The sequence below is a fragment of the Metopolophium dirhodum genome, chromosome 7 (assembly GCF_019925205.1).
Source record: "Metopolophium dirhodum isolate CAU chromosome 7, ASM1992520v1, whole genome shotgun sequence".
NCBI classification, from domain to species: Eukaryota; Metazoa; Arthropoda; class Insecta; order Hemiptera; family Aphididae; genus Metopolophium; species Metopolophium dirhodum.
In genome coordinates this window covers 36,655,170-36,674,852 of record NC_083566.1, presented here as the reverse complement: position 1 = coordinate 36,674,852, position 19,683 = coordinate 36,655,170, and the positions used below count along the sequence as shown (strand labels likewise).

Here is a 19,683-nt window from a genome sequence, read left to right as displayed (position 1 = left end):
GGTCGGATATTTTATCGGCGATATCTACTGAGGTTCTAAACAATCCCGATCGTCCCCTGACCCGACTTTCTGACCGCGGTATAGACACGGTCAAGTCAACCGCCGACCAAATCGTTTACGGTACTCGCGGCGAGCAGGTCATATTTCTCGTCTGTCAGTTAGCACTTCAGAAGCCATCATGTTTTATGAATTGACCGTTTTATCCAGCACGTCCGTTCCCACCGCCCGATTGCTCCAATGTATTTTTTTTTGCTTTTCCAGCACACGAGTGTGTGTTTATAGTGTTTTGCAGAGCTACGAAATCCGGTAGATAATATTGATCGCAAGTGCCATAATTTCCGTTTTTCTTAGAGCGAGACAAAATTTTCAACGGCTGTTGGTGCATTATTTGGTTGAAATAATGGGTAGGCATATTAAAATTCTACGCGCTACGCTAAAAAATTTGCCTATAACTAAATTCCACAGAAAAATAAAATTATTTAACACTTATTTTGTAGCCACAATCAAATTATTACAACAAACAACTACTATAATAGCTTGAAGTAATTTCATTAAGAAACCCATCAACAATGCAACAGACACTTGGCAAAGAGAACACCAAAAAAATATATAATTTTTTCAAAAACATATGCTTAGCAAAACTAATTTAGAAAAATTACTAATAATTAAATAATTAAATTTACATATATCCTACAAACTCCCTATTTTGTTAAACATAATGTATCCCCATAGTTGTAAGACCAACACTCACTTAATAATTTTTTGTATTTTTTACAGGCTAATAACCTCAGGAGTTGAAGCCTTATTTAAATAAAAAAAAAAAAAAAATTTCATTAAGTTCGGACAATACTGGGTAATTTCGTTAGTTAAGATTCAGTAAGAATTTAAACTATCTAGGATTATTTAATTCTTAATTACAGTAATTTAACAATTTTTTAATAGTTTTATCTTACATTTAAGGAAATTAAGGGTTGGATCCAAAAACCACACACTTATGATTTTGACTCCCACACACTTTATCGGTTCATTCTATTAATATATCAAAATACCATACATTTAGTGTGGATTAAAACAGCACACTATTTTTAATCTACAGACCAGATGTATCATAAACGTCAAAAACTTTTACTAAACTTCCCAAAAAGTTTGGTAAAAGCACTAAATTTTGTTTTAAATTATGATATTCTTATAAGCTGAACTGAAAAAATGACTTATGTTTACAAAGAATATGAAATTGTTTGTAAAACATGTATAAAAATATTGAACTCTTATAATATTGTGTAACTATTGTGATGAGTATACCTATATACTTGTTGACCGTAATTTATTCTAATAATAAATAATAACATATTTTACATTTAAATATATGTAAATATTTAAGGAATTAAAGTGACTGGTTTTATAGTGTATTTATTCTAAATTGTACAATTTTTATGATGGATATCTTTGAATTATTTACTTGGTTCGATTATCGATCTCGATGTAGTTCACTACATTGCATTATTTAGATTTTAGTAAGAATTGTTGTACTCAAAATACTTTTAATACACTTATAAAATAAATACATTTCTCACTCATAACAAAATCTAAAAATGTTTTTAAGCGCACTTAAAGTGGTACATAAAGGTGGGCTCAATAACAATTATAAATTCTACGAAAAACTGAAAAACTACATTAGTAAATCAGCTGATAGGTTTACCTTCATACCTAATATTTTCTTGGATCCTAAGATAATATTTAAGCATATATGTAGGATGTGTACTGTGTAGGTATATTATTATGAATTTAACAAAATAAAAATTTAACCAAACTCATTTTGAACCGGCCGCAAAATTGTATTTCAAAATATTGTATATGTATTAGGTACTTGCTCACCAAAGTGACTTTATAGTTTTAGAAAAGGTCTAAATGGTAAATTTTTATAGTTTTAGGTCAGGGTCGAGATCACCTATCGTAAAAGTGCAAAAGGTTGAAAATCCAAAACCAAGTTCCTCAGAAGTTTTTCTAACAGAAATTAAAACATTTTGAAAATATTTAATATATGTTTACAATTTTTAGATTCTGAGCGAAGCGATGAATGTATTGATTTTACAATGATGTGTGTTTTTTTTTTTAATTTTTAATTTTTTTTTTTTTGTGTCTGTCATCACCTTTTAGGACAGTAAAAGTGCTTGGATTTTCTTCAATAATAACTTTTCTGATAGGAAAGTGAATCTAGTTGGTACTTTGGGGGGTCAAAAGTAAAAAGTTCCCAGTAGTTTTCAAAAGCGACGTGAAAAACAAAAGAAAAATTAAGGAAAACGGGAATTTTTACGCAAAATCTGTTTTCGAGAAAATCGATTTTGGGTTTTGGTGTAACTCTAAAACAAATGACCGTAGAGACATGAAATTTTGACTGAATGTTTATATTAGCATTTTCTATACACCATAAAATTTTGAAAATATTTTGACCTATTTTGAGCTGTTTACGGACATTTTCAGTTTTCAATTTTTTTAGTTTTTTTTTCTATAAATATCAATAAAATTTTATCTGTTGAGTAAAAAAGCTTGAAAATTTAATAGAAGGCTCCTAGGTTATTGTTTCAAAGGCAGATGAAAAAAATTAAAAATCCTTAGTCACAGTTTTTAATTATAAGCATTTAAAGTTCAAATTTTGACGAAATACGGAAAAATCACGAAAAATAGCAAATTATTTTGAGTTGAGAATTCATAAAAATTTTTCTTTTTTAATCTAAAATTTGAAAATGTAATATAAGATTACTCATAAGTTTGTCTACCTTTATCAAAAAAAAATGTCTACAAGAAACTTAAATTAAATTTTTATGAGCGTCTGAAATTTATATTTTTACAACATTTGATATTTACTCGATTTCTCATGTAACAATTTTCTTATTTTATTGTAATTAAAAAACGAATGACTGTAGATACTTGAAAATTTCACTGAATGTTTATATTAGCATTTTCTATACACCATAAAATGTTGAAAATATTTTGACTTTTTTTGAGCTGTTTACGGACATTGTCAGTTTTCAATATTTTTAGTTTTTTTTCTATAAATATCAATAAATTTTTATTTATTGGGTAAAAAAGCGTGAATATTTTATATAAGGCTCCTAATATATCGTTCTAATAGCAGTTGAAAAATATTAAAAATACATAGGCACAATTTTTTTTTTATAAGCATTTAAAGTTCAAATTTTGACAACATTTATCAAATTTATAATTTATTAATTATTTTGTAGTTAAAAATGTATAAAATGTTTAACTTTTATGGCTAAGGATTGAAAATTTAAAACAAGGCTCCACGTAAATAGGTTATATATAAATTACCTTATTCACAATAATATCATCAAATATACTTGGTAATATCATAGGCTGACTGACCGTTTCGCTCAGAATCGTTTTTCTTATACAATGATATTAGATCATTGAATTCAAATTTAACACCATCCATTACAGTGACCCAATTGTAACCTACTGTACAGCAGAGTGACATACACTTATCCACCTTTTTTTTTTTTTAAAGCATTTGGTTATACTGCAATGGAGTGACTTCACCGGTTTATCTTTTTTTAAACTTATATAATACAATAATAATTATTTTATTTTATTTAACATTTTTTATACCTACCAATATAGTTCAAGAGAAATGCATGATATATCGTTCATAAAACTATGAGGCGTAAAAAACGTCACTGTGAAGACAAATAGAAAAAATGTATATGTAACACTAATAAAATATAACATAAAAATCGATCTACAAAATGAGATAAAGTATAGCGACCATATAAAATTGATAGCTGGGAGATAATATTATGATGTATACATTTTATATAAGTACAAGGTATAGCAATTACCAATGCTATACAAAGATTAGACACAACTCGAAGCATGGTACACTTACAGAGTATAACATATCTCATCTCTATAATTTAAATATATAAATTATGTGCGTGTATATTACAAAGTACGAACGTTCATTGATCGTTGTTGTTTGTTATATATTTATATATATATAATACATACAATACATACAAAATACATATTACATATAGTATACATTAGATACTTGACTTATGTGCTCGCTATTATTTATAGAAATTTAATTTGATGTTGAACTAGACATATCCAGCGCAAACCAAGTCAATTATATATTAATATATTACGCTGTATAAGTTAACATGTAAAAGTAAAATTCTACTTTGGAAATTAACAACAATCGTCATTTGGCGAGATAAAGTCTACAATGAAAAAATAAAAATATACAAGAGTAAAAAAAAAATGGTTTTTATATATAGATAAGATAATTTTGTAATAGATACACATTGTTCAATTATTATAACTAATTCTACTTACCTATTAATAATTGGTATTGCTAAAGTCGGTTGTTATACAATGCACAAGCTTACTATGGACCTTAAAATTGTGTCTTAAACAATTAAGTGTGAGGTTGAAATTATAGCTTAATAATAAACTAAAAAATACCAGCTATACTTAAAAGAACATCAGTAGTATTATTATATTATGTTACTTTCATGAATCATGATACAATATACATATAATTAACTATAAAATTGTTTTTTATTTTAGTTTTACTAGTTACAATAATAACAAATGAATAAAGTGAGATTTAATAAAATATTACCTTCTTCTTTTTATCATCGCTACCACCTATCGTGACTTTGATTGTATATTTTTAAATTTATGTCCAAATTATTAAAGAATTTATATTTTACCTCAGTCAGGAAAAAATAAAAATGCGTTTAGTTAGAGCAAGTAGGTACACCTACATAATTTGTTGCTTGCTAAGTCACTCTTTCTGAATTCTAAGTGTACCTAAACTTAAGGTACACTTAGAAGCAATTTAGGAATGATTATTGATATATTTGATCTTGACAAATTCTGATTTCTAAACCGTATCTAATTATTTACTCGATTCATCTATCGTATCCGATACATGGGAACAATATGAACCGGGAGGACCATTTCTCATCTGGAGCGGATTTTGTGGCTATATATATAATAATATATAAGTTGTACATATAGAAAAGTATTTTTTATAAAGATAGGAATGTAATATTAAAGCAATTAAAATTTATTTCCGACAACAAAACGACGGCGTACCTATACGACTACATATACGGGAAATAAAAGCGGGTACGGGCGGTAACAGCGACTATATAATATACATATATAATATATATATATACAAGTGCACTGCGTAGTACACGAATATAATATATAGTATATCGTACTTTGTATATACTGTCATATACAGCTGTAGTATTGTAGTAGTTTTTGTTATTTTTAGTTTTTCAAGGCCTAATCCGATACACGTTCACATAATCACGCGTTATAATATTATCGAGCCACCACCATATCACACTATTCTCGATGGGATACGCACGCACACGAGCTTAGACAGTTTACACGTATATAGTGTATGGTATATACCTATATAATATGGATTTTAAGGACCTGTTAGGAAAAGCGGAGGTAAATAATGATAATAACGACTACGACGACGGAACACAATTGGCACGCGGTGGATAAGGGGATAGGTTGTGCTGGATGGTGAGTACTGGGTAGTCGTCGGCTGTTGGGGTACGGGAGGGAGACGCGTAAATAGTGATCGGAGTATCGGACCACCTCTCGGTGGCGGGGTCGGCAGCACGGAGGGTTTCATTCAGAGTGCGACGCGTGGGCGTCGCGATAGACCCCTATAAAACCTCACCCCGGCCGGGCGGACCGTGACAGTTCCGGAACGAACGCCGAGCACACGACACGTCGCCACTAGCGCAATCACGATACCAAGAAGAAAAGAGTACTTACACGGTGACTAGGAGCGACTACAATATTTACTTGAAAAATACGAAATAAGTAAAATAACCAACAAGTGAACTGTAAGTAATCTATATGGTACATTTTACTATTATTATAGTACCTATTTATATATATTTTGACGGGGCTTTCTTTAACATTTTTACTGTTTTTATGAGACCTTATGTCATTGCTTTTGTAGGCACAAGGTACCTAACATCAAATATTATTATTGAGCTCCACATAGTCTGCCCCGCTACGTATGTACCAATGTATGATTATAATTTAAGATAAAATAAAATAATAATATGTTTGAATTATTATAATATTTATTCATTTGTTTATAATATAGTATATACTTTATACTATAAATTGATAATAAAGTATGCAATATTATTAAATCAATGATACCATTTTAATATTTTTAATATAACGCAGGCTGGGAATCAACAAATTGTTCAGTTGAGCATTTTAAAAATTAAGACATTTAAAAAATGTACTTCCATCCAAGCGATTTTAAATGTTCAGGATAAAAAAATACAAAGTTCCATTCTATAAATGTAAGTTTAGGTACTGCAAAAAAAATTCCTGTTAAGTACTCAAAATATTAAATAACTTTAAATTTCGAAAACAACAACAATGATATTAAGATGCATGACAATATTATGATATAACGGTTGCATAGTGCATAGTACACTTATTTCCGATAGCACTTTTTGTTTTAACAATAAATTGAAGAACAAAAAGTTTTATCGATGTATGCAACATATAGTATTTGGTTACCTATGACTTTATGAGTCATATAGAATCTTTTGTTTTTGCTAACTTCTTAAATATCACGTGATTTAATACATTGATTCAAAGTCTATAAAAAATTTAGAAAAATAATCTTCAACCGAACCGCTAAATAACCGTTTTCCAATTTTTTGACATAGATCCCTTTGGTCCCAAGCTTGAGATAAATAAAAAGTCTCACTTTGCAGGCATGGCAATTGGCAAGCCTTGAGAGTAATTTTCTATAGCTAAAATGCTCGACGAACGACCCACGGCATCGAAAACGATTTTCCCGCATAATTGGAGTTAGTGTAGAAAGACAGTTGAGTTAAGTTCAGTAACAATATTCATTTTAAAAACTTAAAATATCATCTTCTATCAAATATATTAAATCTACTAATATTTAGCTTTTAGAAACTTTTAAATATAATATCAGTGTTTCGTATTAACTCTAACTATAGATTATTTATAAACTGTTATTTCAACTATCTACAGCAGCACTTGAAAGTTGTAAACACAAGCAATTAATAATCAATTAAAATTTAAAAAGTTACTTTGGTATTAATATTCCAATAAAAAAACATTTGATAAAAATTCTTAGATGTCTATATCTATTGCTATATTCATAATAAATAAACACAAATTAAAATTTCTTATTAAAATGTAAATTAAGTATTCATTAAAAAAACATTTTTATACATTTTATAGGTTTTCCATATTATTTCATACTAAAAAAAGAATTTAAATTACCATTTTGTATTGATCAGTGTCAACATGTTCAATATAAATTAAATTGTTTTCAAATACATAAGTATTATGTTTCACTTTAAGTTCTATATAGATTAATGTTTAATTTACAAATCCTGAAAATATTTTGATAAGCGAAAACCTATAGTAAAATAAAATCTCACTATACTAACAACTATACTGAAAAACATTCAGTATCAATTTTCAGATTTTCAATGATCGAAAATAAATATTTCAACAAGATTAAACTATTATTCATACATTAAATTTACGAAACCTAAACATTTAAAAATAATATAAACATCCTAAATATAATTATATAATATACAGTAAACAAAAATAAATCTTGTTACTTACGTTATTATAATAGTCGTTGGGTTGGCTACTTTCAATAAAACGTTCGATTAATTTAGTTAGGTAGGTACCTACCTTAAAATAAATATGTACCATACTATAATAATATTCTAAAATTACATTTTTCTATCAAATTTGGAGATGAGAAGAAAATTGTAAAGCTAATTTCGAATAACAAATTGAAATAAGTACCTCGCTGATGGTGGACGAAGATACAAATTTTAAGTGATTAATATTATTATTTTTTTTCGATTACAGATGAACTTATTAACTGCCTTAAACGTGGCTGTTATGGCCACCGTGGTTGCGTGCCTAGCGTGGCCTGCCACGGCCCAGGTGTACAACATGAATCGGTATGGCAAACAGCAGCTGACCCAAAAACAGTATCGATACGGCAACCCGACATGGGCGAACGGAGCTAATCGGGCCGGTGGTTGGGCGTCATCTTCATACGGCAATATGATGAGACATTATCCGGTGTCAATGGCCCGATACGGAGCGATAATGGGCGGCGGTAGACAAACGCTGTCGCCTGACGACTATTATGATGGCGAATCTAGAGGATCGGTCGCATACGATCCCAGCCCTAGACGGTACGACCGGTTGGACTACGCTGTAGTCAGGTATCCGAATTACGGCGTTGGTTATGGTGGTTACGGTGGTTACGGTTATTATCCGGTGACCAGTCTGGCCGCTTCGGGTGGTAGCGGTAGTGTTGTCGTTGACGACGATCTGTTGTATGACGATGATGACGATGACCGTGACCGTGACCGTGATGACGACGATAACGACGATATGTTGTTTGGGGATCATTCCGGTGGTCAAATAACTGCAGCAAGATATCCGATGACGGACAAAATACACAATTTTCGGAAGGTGTTCATGTCAAACCTCGTGTCACCATCCAACGCGTTCAAGTCACCCAAAGAACGGCAGCTATACGACTTTTGGGAATCCCTGATCAATGGCGACCTGGACGATATGCAGCAGACCGACGACACCATCGGACAACAGCGTCTAGACCGGGATCGGCCACAGCATCAGTCACCCACTTCATTGCTCTATCAACATCTGCCGCCGATATTTCTCAAGCTGCAGCAACAGCAGAAACAGAAGCTACAGAACCAACAGCACCCGCTGAAGCAGCACTACAAGTCGGTTGACGATCAGACACCACCACCACCACTGTCCCCGCCTTCGACATCATACTTGGCGTCGTCGTCGCCACTGCATACCGTACCGCGCGGAAATTTCTACAAACAGTGGGCGAACGGATCGCCACTAATCAAGAGGTCTTCGGCTGGTGGAATACAGCAGACGATTTCACCATCGTCTCTATCATCATCATCTTTGGACAACGACGACGTACGGCAGTTGCGTGAGCTGAAGTCTAACAACGGTGCCACCAATACAACAATGACCACGTCGACCACTACAACCACTTCCACGGTCGCCGGTGTGAGTACCGCGGCGGCGCCATCACCTCCCATGGCAGACGGAGGACAGAGAGAGTTCGTACTGCCCAGACCGGCGGGCGAGAAGACAGGTTTGGAGAGTCTGTTGGAGGTGATCGCCGAAGGTGGTCTTCGTGGAAACTACGGCGATAACAGCAATGTGAGTATACACTTTACATTTGATAATCGTAAAAATCCCGCTGTGCGTGAATGTTGGTTATCACCAGTATATTACTTACGTCTATGATATAATAATGTTATTACTGCCGTTTTCCGTTTTCACCACGATACGCGGTCCCGTTTGAGTGCTGTACACTCAAAAACAATTTAAAATTTTTTTTTTTTTGGTTTGTTGCCGTTGCCACTTGCCACTGTCAATATACGCTACATAAATATTCCTGTTATTTTTATCATTTATAATAATATGATGATTGATAATACTCTGGAAATATCGAAATGACACATTCGAAAAGATATAGCCATCTAGGTAATAATAATTATTAATACATGTCTATAGAAAATATGATGATATGTATCTACGTTAGATATGTATAGGTAGTATTTAAAGAGTAGGTAGTGTTTTTTTGTATGTATAAACTGTATATAAATTGTAATCTGTAGTGTGTATAATGTATCGCTCAGGCCTAATATTAAAAAAAAGATTATACAAATCAAGTTTCAAATATATTGTATAAAAATGCATAACTAATATTATATCATATTACATTTACGGTTAGTTGATTAGAATTCGTCGTAAATTTTACACACACGAGAAATAATTGAAATACAAATAATGCATAATGAGACGAATCTAAGCTAGAACTGTTGAACTATAATAAGTAAGAACTATCTGCTAAAAGCTACAAAAGATAAAAAAATAAATGATAAAAATTAGGTGAAGTAAGGCTCAAAAAAATAATAATTGTGATTAATGAAACTATAGATTATAGCATTCTCGCGTGTTTAGAACGCACTCATTGCGATCAGGAAATTACAAATATTCCTCTGTAAATAAGCGTAACAATAGGGTAAATCCACTGAGTAAGTGTATTTTGGTAAGTGGTTAACCGAGATCATAAAATGTCCACTGCATTTTATTTATTTTGTCGAAACATGCAAGTGCGTCTACGATCAACATTATTTTTTAACTGCAAACCAAAAATATTAAAATAGCGACAGGACTGAGTTCGAGGGTTATTAATTAATAATTAATCTAGGTAGTACTAAATTATTATTAATGCTATACAACTACGTTGACAGACCGGGAAAGTTCTATAAACGTGGAAAAAAAGCACGAGAGCATGCAACGTTTCAGTTTTTTACGTAGTTTGTGAGTCATGGAATGTATAATCACTAATCGATAATATTGATTCAATTCAATATTTACTACTGCAGTGGGTAATAATGTAATATTATTATAATAACATTATATTGTTTAATGTCGCAACCAAAAGTGTTGGAGATTAAAATATATTATGTTAGTATGGTCTAAATAGTAAATAGAAAAGTCGGACAGGCATGTGTCCAATATAATAAAATAAGTATACCTTTAATTAGCACTTAAATATTTTGAAACTGAAAATAAGATACATACGGAGGCATATGTGCTGGTATTTTATAGAAAAAACAAAATAGTACATACGTTCAACGTTGTATACACGAGTCACACACTCATGTCTCACACATGTGAGCCATATTACCTGTGTTATGCTTATACAGTTATACCGTATATGCGGTTAGCAAGCAGCAATAATGTCACTACCGGGAGTAGTTAAAACTACATCACTGGAATGGCTCTGTGGCCAAGTGACGCATTATAATAGAAAACATTTATTTTTAGGGACCCTAGACATCTATAAATTATAGTTGTGTCATTGGAGGAAAATCGAAATATTCGTACGCACTTAAATTGCCATCATGTAAAAATCCGTCGCAAGAGTTGAATGTTTGCATTCATTCTGTACATAATTTATATTATAGTTGGTACTTAGTAGGTATATAACAATATTATTATAAAAGATAAATTTTTAATTACTTTAATTTTAAAAAAATATAAAACTAAATATTTATTATATTTATTAAAGACTCTAGAGTCTAGAGGGCTCTTGTAAATGTCAAGCATCTACGGTTATTCGTTTTTAAATTACAACAAAATGAGAAAATCCATGAGAAATCGAATAAATATCCAATGTTGTAAGAATTTGAACTTCAAACGCTCATAAAATTTAATTTGACTTTCCGGTAAACATTTTTTTTTTTTTGAAAAGGGTAGACAAAGTTATGAGGAATCATGTATACAATTTTCAAATCTTAGATACAAAAAGAAAAATTTTTATGCATTTCTAACATAAAATAATTTGTCAAAATTCAAACTTCAGTTGCTCATGAAAAATTATTATAGACTTACGCTCAACAAATTTAAAAAAAAAAAAAACACATTGTAAAATCAATAAATTCATCGCTATTATTTGTATACATTATAAAGTTAGAACGTTATATATTGTGTTTAATTTAATTTCTATAGATATTTTATAAGTTCTCTTGTAGATAGTGCTGAATAGCATTTACCAAGTCGGCAACTGCATTATACATAGATACATAGGTAATAATATATACATCTCTTGAGGCGATTAATAAGGAAAGGGCCATTTACCTTAGTATCATCAAGTCTGGTAGCTGGAATAGGTAGGTAATTAGTCAGCCACGGTGGTTAGGGCACATACATTACAGTAAACGATCCTCCAACAGTATAAATTAACTATGTATAGGTACCTAATTCTTAAAGTTAAAAAAAAATACTAAATAAGGAAGGTAAGACGTTAAATTAAATTCTAAAAACAGCACTTCAAAACAACTTTCTATTTAATATAAGATTACTATAAGAAATTGTATTGTGTCATTGAAATAAATAAATAATATTATTTTTTTTTTTTTAATAAAACCGTATTTAACCAACTTCACCCGATATTTTATGTTCTGTTATTTTGTTTTGTAACGGACATATTATATTATACAGTTTATTTTTATTTTCTAATGCGTTAGTATGGCTACACAACTCAATATCACAATACAATATAATGGTTTGGTTGTTGGACATTGGTTAGTAACCCGTACGTTGTTCTATGTTAGAGAAACGTTCAAGCGTCAACGATTTTATTATGAGAATAGGTAGGTACTATGGTTAATTTTAAAATTAAACTTTTTTTATTACCTACTCTAACCCACATACGGTTTTGTACTACATACGTTCAGTGTAGTCTACCAATGGTTTGACATCGGTTTATTTTTGTTTTTATGACGGTACCTATACATTGAATATTTTATACAGTATACGTTTAGGCTGTATATTACACAAATACAAAAAAAATATCTAAACATCGTGCGGGATATATTGCATTAATTATAAAATGTAGTATACAACTAGAAAATATTGATCGATTTCAACGGTAGAGTGTAATGAAATTTATTTAACGTAGAATCCAAAATGAATCTGTGCCTGAATGTCTCTATTGGATTATTCTATTATGCGATTTAAAATATATTGGTAAATTTCATATGAGTTTTATTGTATTTAAAGATTACATTTTATATTTTTTCTTTAACGCTAGTTAAAATAATGAACATGTATATTTGTATTACTTTACCTCTATATAATAGATATGTTTGAGGCTACTTTGGTGTTAGGAACGTAAATACATAATTTATTTAATGTACCTACGATAATAACATTAACAGAAATTCATTTAAATTAAATTAATCGTATTTGCATAAACGAGAAGATATCGACATAGGTAACTTGCCTAAATGAAATTTGAATTTCTAAAATAATATTGCTTTACATCGACACGTTAATATTGTTTCTGTTATAGTACCGACTGCCTATTACACTATTATCAGTACATACCTTTTATTATTGTACCAGATAAATTATTGTATTTAATATATATAAATATATATATATAAATCGTTTGGTATTGTATATGGCATGTGCTTATGCCCTTGTGGTACAATAGTTTTAGGTATTTATATATCTTGATAGTCATAATGAATAGTTTTTAATAATCAATGAATATTCATGAAGGTGATTTATTCAAAAATATAAAGGCGTAATAAATGCACAGTAATAGTAATATACCCTGTAGTGGTAATATTTTCGTTGGATATTTTAACAGAATTTAAAAACATTAATTTGAATATTGAGATGTAAATACAAATAATTTATATTTATACTTGTATTTAGGTTAAGTAAACAATAAACTTACATACTTAATAAAAATAAAGAAATTAACAAATAAAACATATATTTATTCAATATAAATGGAAATTTAAGCGGGTAAAAACAACATTTCAGAAAATATCAGGAAATTGGTTTTATAAACTTTTTAAATTTCAATAAACTAAATAAACAAATATTTATTTTCATCATAATATATTTATTATTTTATGTTTTATCTTATATCATCGAACATATTATTTATTATGTATAAAAATGAAAAAAAAATATATTATGTACTTAACCTTTTATTAATTTGTTATTTAAAATATTTGAATAAGAAAAAAAACAAAACAAATGTATTTAATAATTTATTCGATAGTATCAAAACTTAAGGAAATAATATGGATTTCGTTATTTGAGTATTGTCTTAAATATATAATATGTCATGATAATATATTGATTATAGAATATATTTTTAAATTATATTTTGAATGAAGTCTGTGTATAATTGTTGGTATTTTTTTCCTGGTTAGAAGACAAATTCCCTATTAAATAGGTATTTAATTATAACTTTACAAAAGTTTGAAAAAGCTTTACATTTATTATTTTAAGACTGTATGATTTAATAGTTATAAAACGTAAATTGTATATAAAAATAATAATTACTTATTAGATTTTAGAACCGTAAAAAATATCTAATGGAATAATTAATCGATTTATGATATTGTCATGTTCTACTTAATAGGTACATTTACAAGCATGTGTTTTATAACATATATACAAATAATAAGAATAATACATTTCTCAAAAAATAAATACATTTTTTATAAGATATAATTATATTTTTGAATTTTTGAATGGTAAGAGTTATTATTTTATCAACAACATAAGCTATTATCTATACATTGCATTTTTTACATTTTTGACATTGTTTAAGTGAATTAAATGTTGTACAAGAGATTTATTTAAATAGTATGACTATTACTTATTAGCACATAAGTCATAATACTGTAATATTTGTTAAATTAATAATACAAATCGTGAAAATGATTAACATGTCCAAGAGTCAAAGTTATTTTCTAAATAAATCATTATTAATCAATTAGTTTAAGAGCATGCATTTTTTTACATTTACCGATTTTCTCAAAAATAATCGAGCCTAATATTATTAAATATGCAGATTGCAGGTACTCTTGCAATATAGTTTTAAAATGATATGAAAACCATAATAAGTTCACAAATGTAATTAAATTGTATAAATATTACTTAACTTAATTATTATTTAATTGATTTGTGTTGAAACAGTTAACTTATTCTGAGATATAAATACTAATTAGGTAGTAAAATATTATTCCTTGGATACATATTTACAACTTATAAGAATTTATTTACTATGGTATCTTTATTTTTAGTTTCCTTTATATAAACTGTTTCACAAAATTCTCAGCACAAATAACATACAGGGCCGGCTCAATGCGGTAGCAAAATAGGAAATCGCCTAAGGGTGGTAAATTAGGGCATACCCTTTATCCCTCAAAAATTAACTATTGAATAGTTGAATAAAATTCTAATAGTTCCTTTCGATTGTAATTTTTAAGCGACAGATATCGTAGGTACCAATTTTTTTTAGATTCATGAGACGTGCTGTTTTTTAGTATGTTAATCGTAGAAAAGAGTGATAATATTATGGTATTCACCTTAAAAAATAATAGGCACCTAATTAATAATTAAATATATGACCACACGTCCGTACAACATAATAATGAACATTATCCGGTTTTGTAGACGCGCAAAGTCAGGGTAGTGGGCACATCATTATTTTGTTTGGCTCATATCTGTTTTTTATTCTTATTTCGTAATTTATGGCTGAGTGTAAATTAGTACAGTCACGAATTAAGGTAAACTAAAACATTAAACAAACTAAAAAAACAAAACCACCACCAACTCGCGAGGGAATAAAATCATATAATTTATATGGTGGTTTACGTGTCCGGCGTTTAAATTGTATTACTTTTCTCTAACTGTGACATCAACGCTAGAACAATCGATACGGAGTCTCTCGGCGGCGGCGGCGCTCGGATTCTTGAATGGAGGTCGGAAATTTGCCGGTAACTGCGCGTATGACGTCAATACCGAAAATAGAAACTTGTATATCGCACGCCGTTGAATGAAACCCCACCCCATTTCGCTCCTCTCGCGAGTTTCCACCCCTTAACATTATTATCACCACTGCCGCCCCGACCACCCACCGCTTGCAAAATGCCATGCCTGACGTCATACACGCACACGCGACCCCGCGATATCCAGCCGAACCTCGCTAACCCCCAAAAGAGTAACGCGCCGAATATTTATGAGGCTCTCCTCGTCCTCTCCGTCTCTATCTTTCTCGGGGAATGAGGTAGGGTAGTTAGGTTAACACTGAGACTCACCACCCACACACAATTTTACCGTTCCACGCCCACGGATCCACTTCACCCGTCACGACTCTCGTCCCGTGCTTGAACGCGGGCATTGATAATAACGCAGATGACTTTTATTCGCAGTTAATTTTTTTTCTCCCATATAAATATTTAAAAACTTCCAGCGAAAACAACTATCCATAATTATTGTCTATGATATTATACACTGTGCTAAAGACATAATATTATTATGTTAGGTTATAACAGTATAGACTCGTGCCTTGAAGACAAAAGGTCCTAGTTCAGAAATTAGCGTTGCTTATTGTTATTTCACGTCGCACGAGCCTATACGCCGCGCCATACGGTCTTATAGTGTATAAATTAAATATGATAATTTAAAATTACAATATATAATTAAATGTCCAACAATACGATGTCAACAACATTGTCACAAAGTTATATATTTTATATCATATTTTTTTTTAGATACCAATAATACTCATTATATTTATAGATAATATGATATCATTGTATCAATTTGTCGTTCTAAAATATTATGTAGAATACAAAATGTATTATTGTATTTTATATTGTTTTATTACATAACAGCATATATTTTCAGAACAGTTGACTAAAGTATTATTGATTGGATTTTAAACATCGAGTGTTCGGTGTATAAGAAGATCTAAGACCCTATATAATGTATTTTAATCTTAAAACCTATATTATATGAAATTTATATTATATTATTATGAGTTATTACTATTAACTTTTTTGTCGTCCTTTCACTACTATTGGAATTAGTAAAACTATGTATCAAATAAAAACCATCAGAGACCGTATCGTATTTTGACTTCTGAGTCTCTTTCTTAATTGAATTGGGATGTATACACAATATACTCATGAAATAAAATAAAATAAATTGAGAGTAACTCTGTATTCTTGCGTTGTCCTCTCTATTCAAGTACTGCATTTATGAAAAATGAAAATATAACCTAACTTAACACGTACGCATATACACTCACACACATATATATTATAATTTATAATATGCAAGGGGGATGATTAAAAATGTGGCCTCAACCACATCCCATCGTTGAATCCGTTACTTTTCGCTAACAGTGTCGGGTGACTGAAGCAATGAAGCTACCTCGTTTACATTAGTTTTCAAATGAGTCGCTTCAAGTTTTAAGTTACAATTTTACGACACTGATGAATTTATACATAATATATGAATGGTGTCAAAAAAGTGGTTACTTACACCAGTTACGTCGTTCTCGGAATAATAGTGTGAATACTCTCCATGATACTCACAGCTTGTATAATTTTATTATTCTGTACAAAAAGTAAAACAAACGACCGCAATAATTGTAGTTCAATAAAATTTGATATATTTTAATTGCAGTGAAGATTTTCAGTGAAAATATAATTTGTTGGAAGTACGTAAACGTACAATAAGTTTAATAGATAATTTATTATTGTGTATAATTACTACTGTTTATTAATATGAATTTATTACTATTGTTAATATCATTATTATACATAGGTGAAATACATTTTTTGCAGTCCATCACATTTGAATATTTTGATCTTAACTCTTTAGTCTTTAGTCGTCTGTGGTAATTTGCACTAGTTTAAAATACAAAATACTGTTTTAGTGTTTTTATAAGGCGTAATTATTATGAAAAAAAACTTCGGTGATATTAACGTGCAATATTTGTTTGTTTTTCAGTTTTCCAAAGAAGCCAAAGTGAATAAGAAAAGATCATTCGTTTCCGATGAAACGTCATTGGCAGCTCAACTTGGTGCGCTTCGAAAAAATTAAGATATTATATTGTATGAATAATAAAATGTGTTAAGTTGGTCAAAGCGGAATATACTAAAAACTATATGATAATAGTAGTGTAAATAATAAATTTTCTTTTATTCGATACGTTCGCTTACGTGTAAAGTCAATTTCCTAGCCGTTCTTCTTTTTTTAATTTACATTTTTTAAAAGCATGTGTGCACTTTATGATTTTATTCTCCTTCCCCGTTGAAATACACTTATTGTTGGATACCACAAAATATTGTTTGGTTTAATAACATAATTTCATTAAGGAGCGAAGACTGAATGAAACGTTTCATTGTACCTATTATATATGCATTTATAGTGTCTATAACAAATACAATTCAAATAATCACTTGTAAGTTTAAAAGTCGGTATTTCTTATTTAAGTATTAATTTTACTCTAAATATTATTAATTAAATTGCGTTTACCACCTATATATATTAACCCTATTGATATTTTATATTATCTTGATACTTAAATTTTTGTATGCTGTCCATTCTTGCACTTTTATGTAATTCCCCTGTACATAATATTATAATAATTACCGTGATTTGTTTGTAAGATTTAATAATAATTATTAATTATAGGTACTATTCGTCATTAAGTACCTATGCGTAATATGATATTGTAGTCATGAATGTAGAATGTTATATTTAAATAAAATATTATCAACTAAAACATCTAGAATTTTTTTTATAATGTCATAAGGATATGTGGGTATACGAATGAACAACATTATTAAGATCTATACTTTTTCAAGGACATTATATGATTGAATACTGTTTTATACATATTGAGTGGATATGATATTATTATAGACAAAATAAATAACAATCACTGCAATTTCCGTTTGTAAAAAAATGATTTATTACAATAACCAAATAGTTGTAAAGCCTACTTTATGGTGTAGACTTTATACAGTACCTATGCAATATCATGTCTGCACTTATTCTAACTCTATATTAATTTGGCAATTTACTTCTTGATCTCGGTCACCGCTCGCCTCGCCCAATAATTTCTTGTAGTCTAATGTCTTAGTGGAAAGAATATTTTGTGGAAATTGATACTTCAAAATTTGGTGGGTGAGTGGATACTTTCTGGGTACCGGGTATTGACTAATAGAAAATATACGGTACGATATCGTAATATTATACGCTCAGACATTCAGACCATATTATCAAATGACAGAAAGTATGATATTAATAATAATAACTTATTAGGTATTAATAACAAAAAATATAGTTAACTAATTTTTTTTTTTAAAAAAATGCTTGTTTTGGAAAAGAAAAAAGGATTCAATTTTCAAATTTGAGAAGTACCTATATCTGGTGAAGAATAGGAAATAAAAATCCCAAGTACCAATTTTCCAAAATAATCGTGGAAAACTAAATAAAATTTACGGAAAAACGGGAATAACTTTCCAGTTTTTGACAAAACCTAATTTGATTTAAATTCTAAGTGGAACAACAATATAAACGTTTTACGACCGAGTGTGTTTTTTAATTTTTTAATTTTTTCTATGTGTAGGTGCACGTTTTATGGAAGATCGACAAAATTCTTCAACATTTAACTTTGGGGGTGGTTTCTGATAGAAAATTGTATCTAGTTGGTACTTTCAGAAGATCAAAATTAAAAACTACCATTACTTTCCAAAATAAGATATAGATTTGATCAAATCATAGTGTTTTGGATCAGAATTAGTTATGTGTACATAGAGAATTCTTACAACTTTGAAGTGAAGACAAGAAGAGGCATATTATGGGTTAATCTCTGAATTAAAGTTTTAGAAACGGAATTCAAAGGAATTAATTTTTGAGACGTGACCGATGTTGTTCGATGTATAAAGCATCGACAGCTAATAGTGGGACGTAAATTAAAGGTAAGTTGAGCTTATAGTTGCAATGTACGATATGAATTCAATAATTACCAGGTCAAAACCCATGCGTGCTATCCAATTCTTCTTTAATTTTACAATTCTCATACACTTGATCACACAATATAATAATTGCATTCTATTCATCAGGCATTACTTCAAACTCACCTATCTTTGTAAATAATATTACTACCCATAATTTATTTTAGATGCA

At 29.7% G+C, this 19,683-nt stretch overlaps 1 protein-coding gene across 1 annotated transcript; it reads left to right on the top strand.

The window, feature by feature from the left end:
• Positions 1-5,687: 5,687 nt before the first annotated feature.
• Positions 5,688-18,274, top strand: LOC132948569 (uncharacterized). Its single transcript, XM_061019094.1, has 3 exons — positions 5,688-5,903; positions 7,954-9,309; positions 17,497-18,274. The coding sequence occupies exons 2-3, from the start codon at positions 7,954-7,956 to the stop codon at positions 17,587-17,589; spliced, it is 1,449 nt and encodes a 482-aa protein (XP_060875077.1). The 5' UTR covers positions 5,688-5,903; the 3' UTR covers positions 17,590-18,274.
• The last annotated feature ends 1,409 nt before the right edge of the window (positions 18,275-19,683 follow it).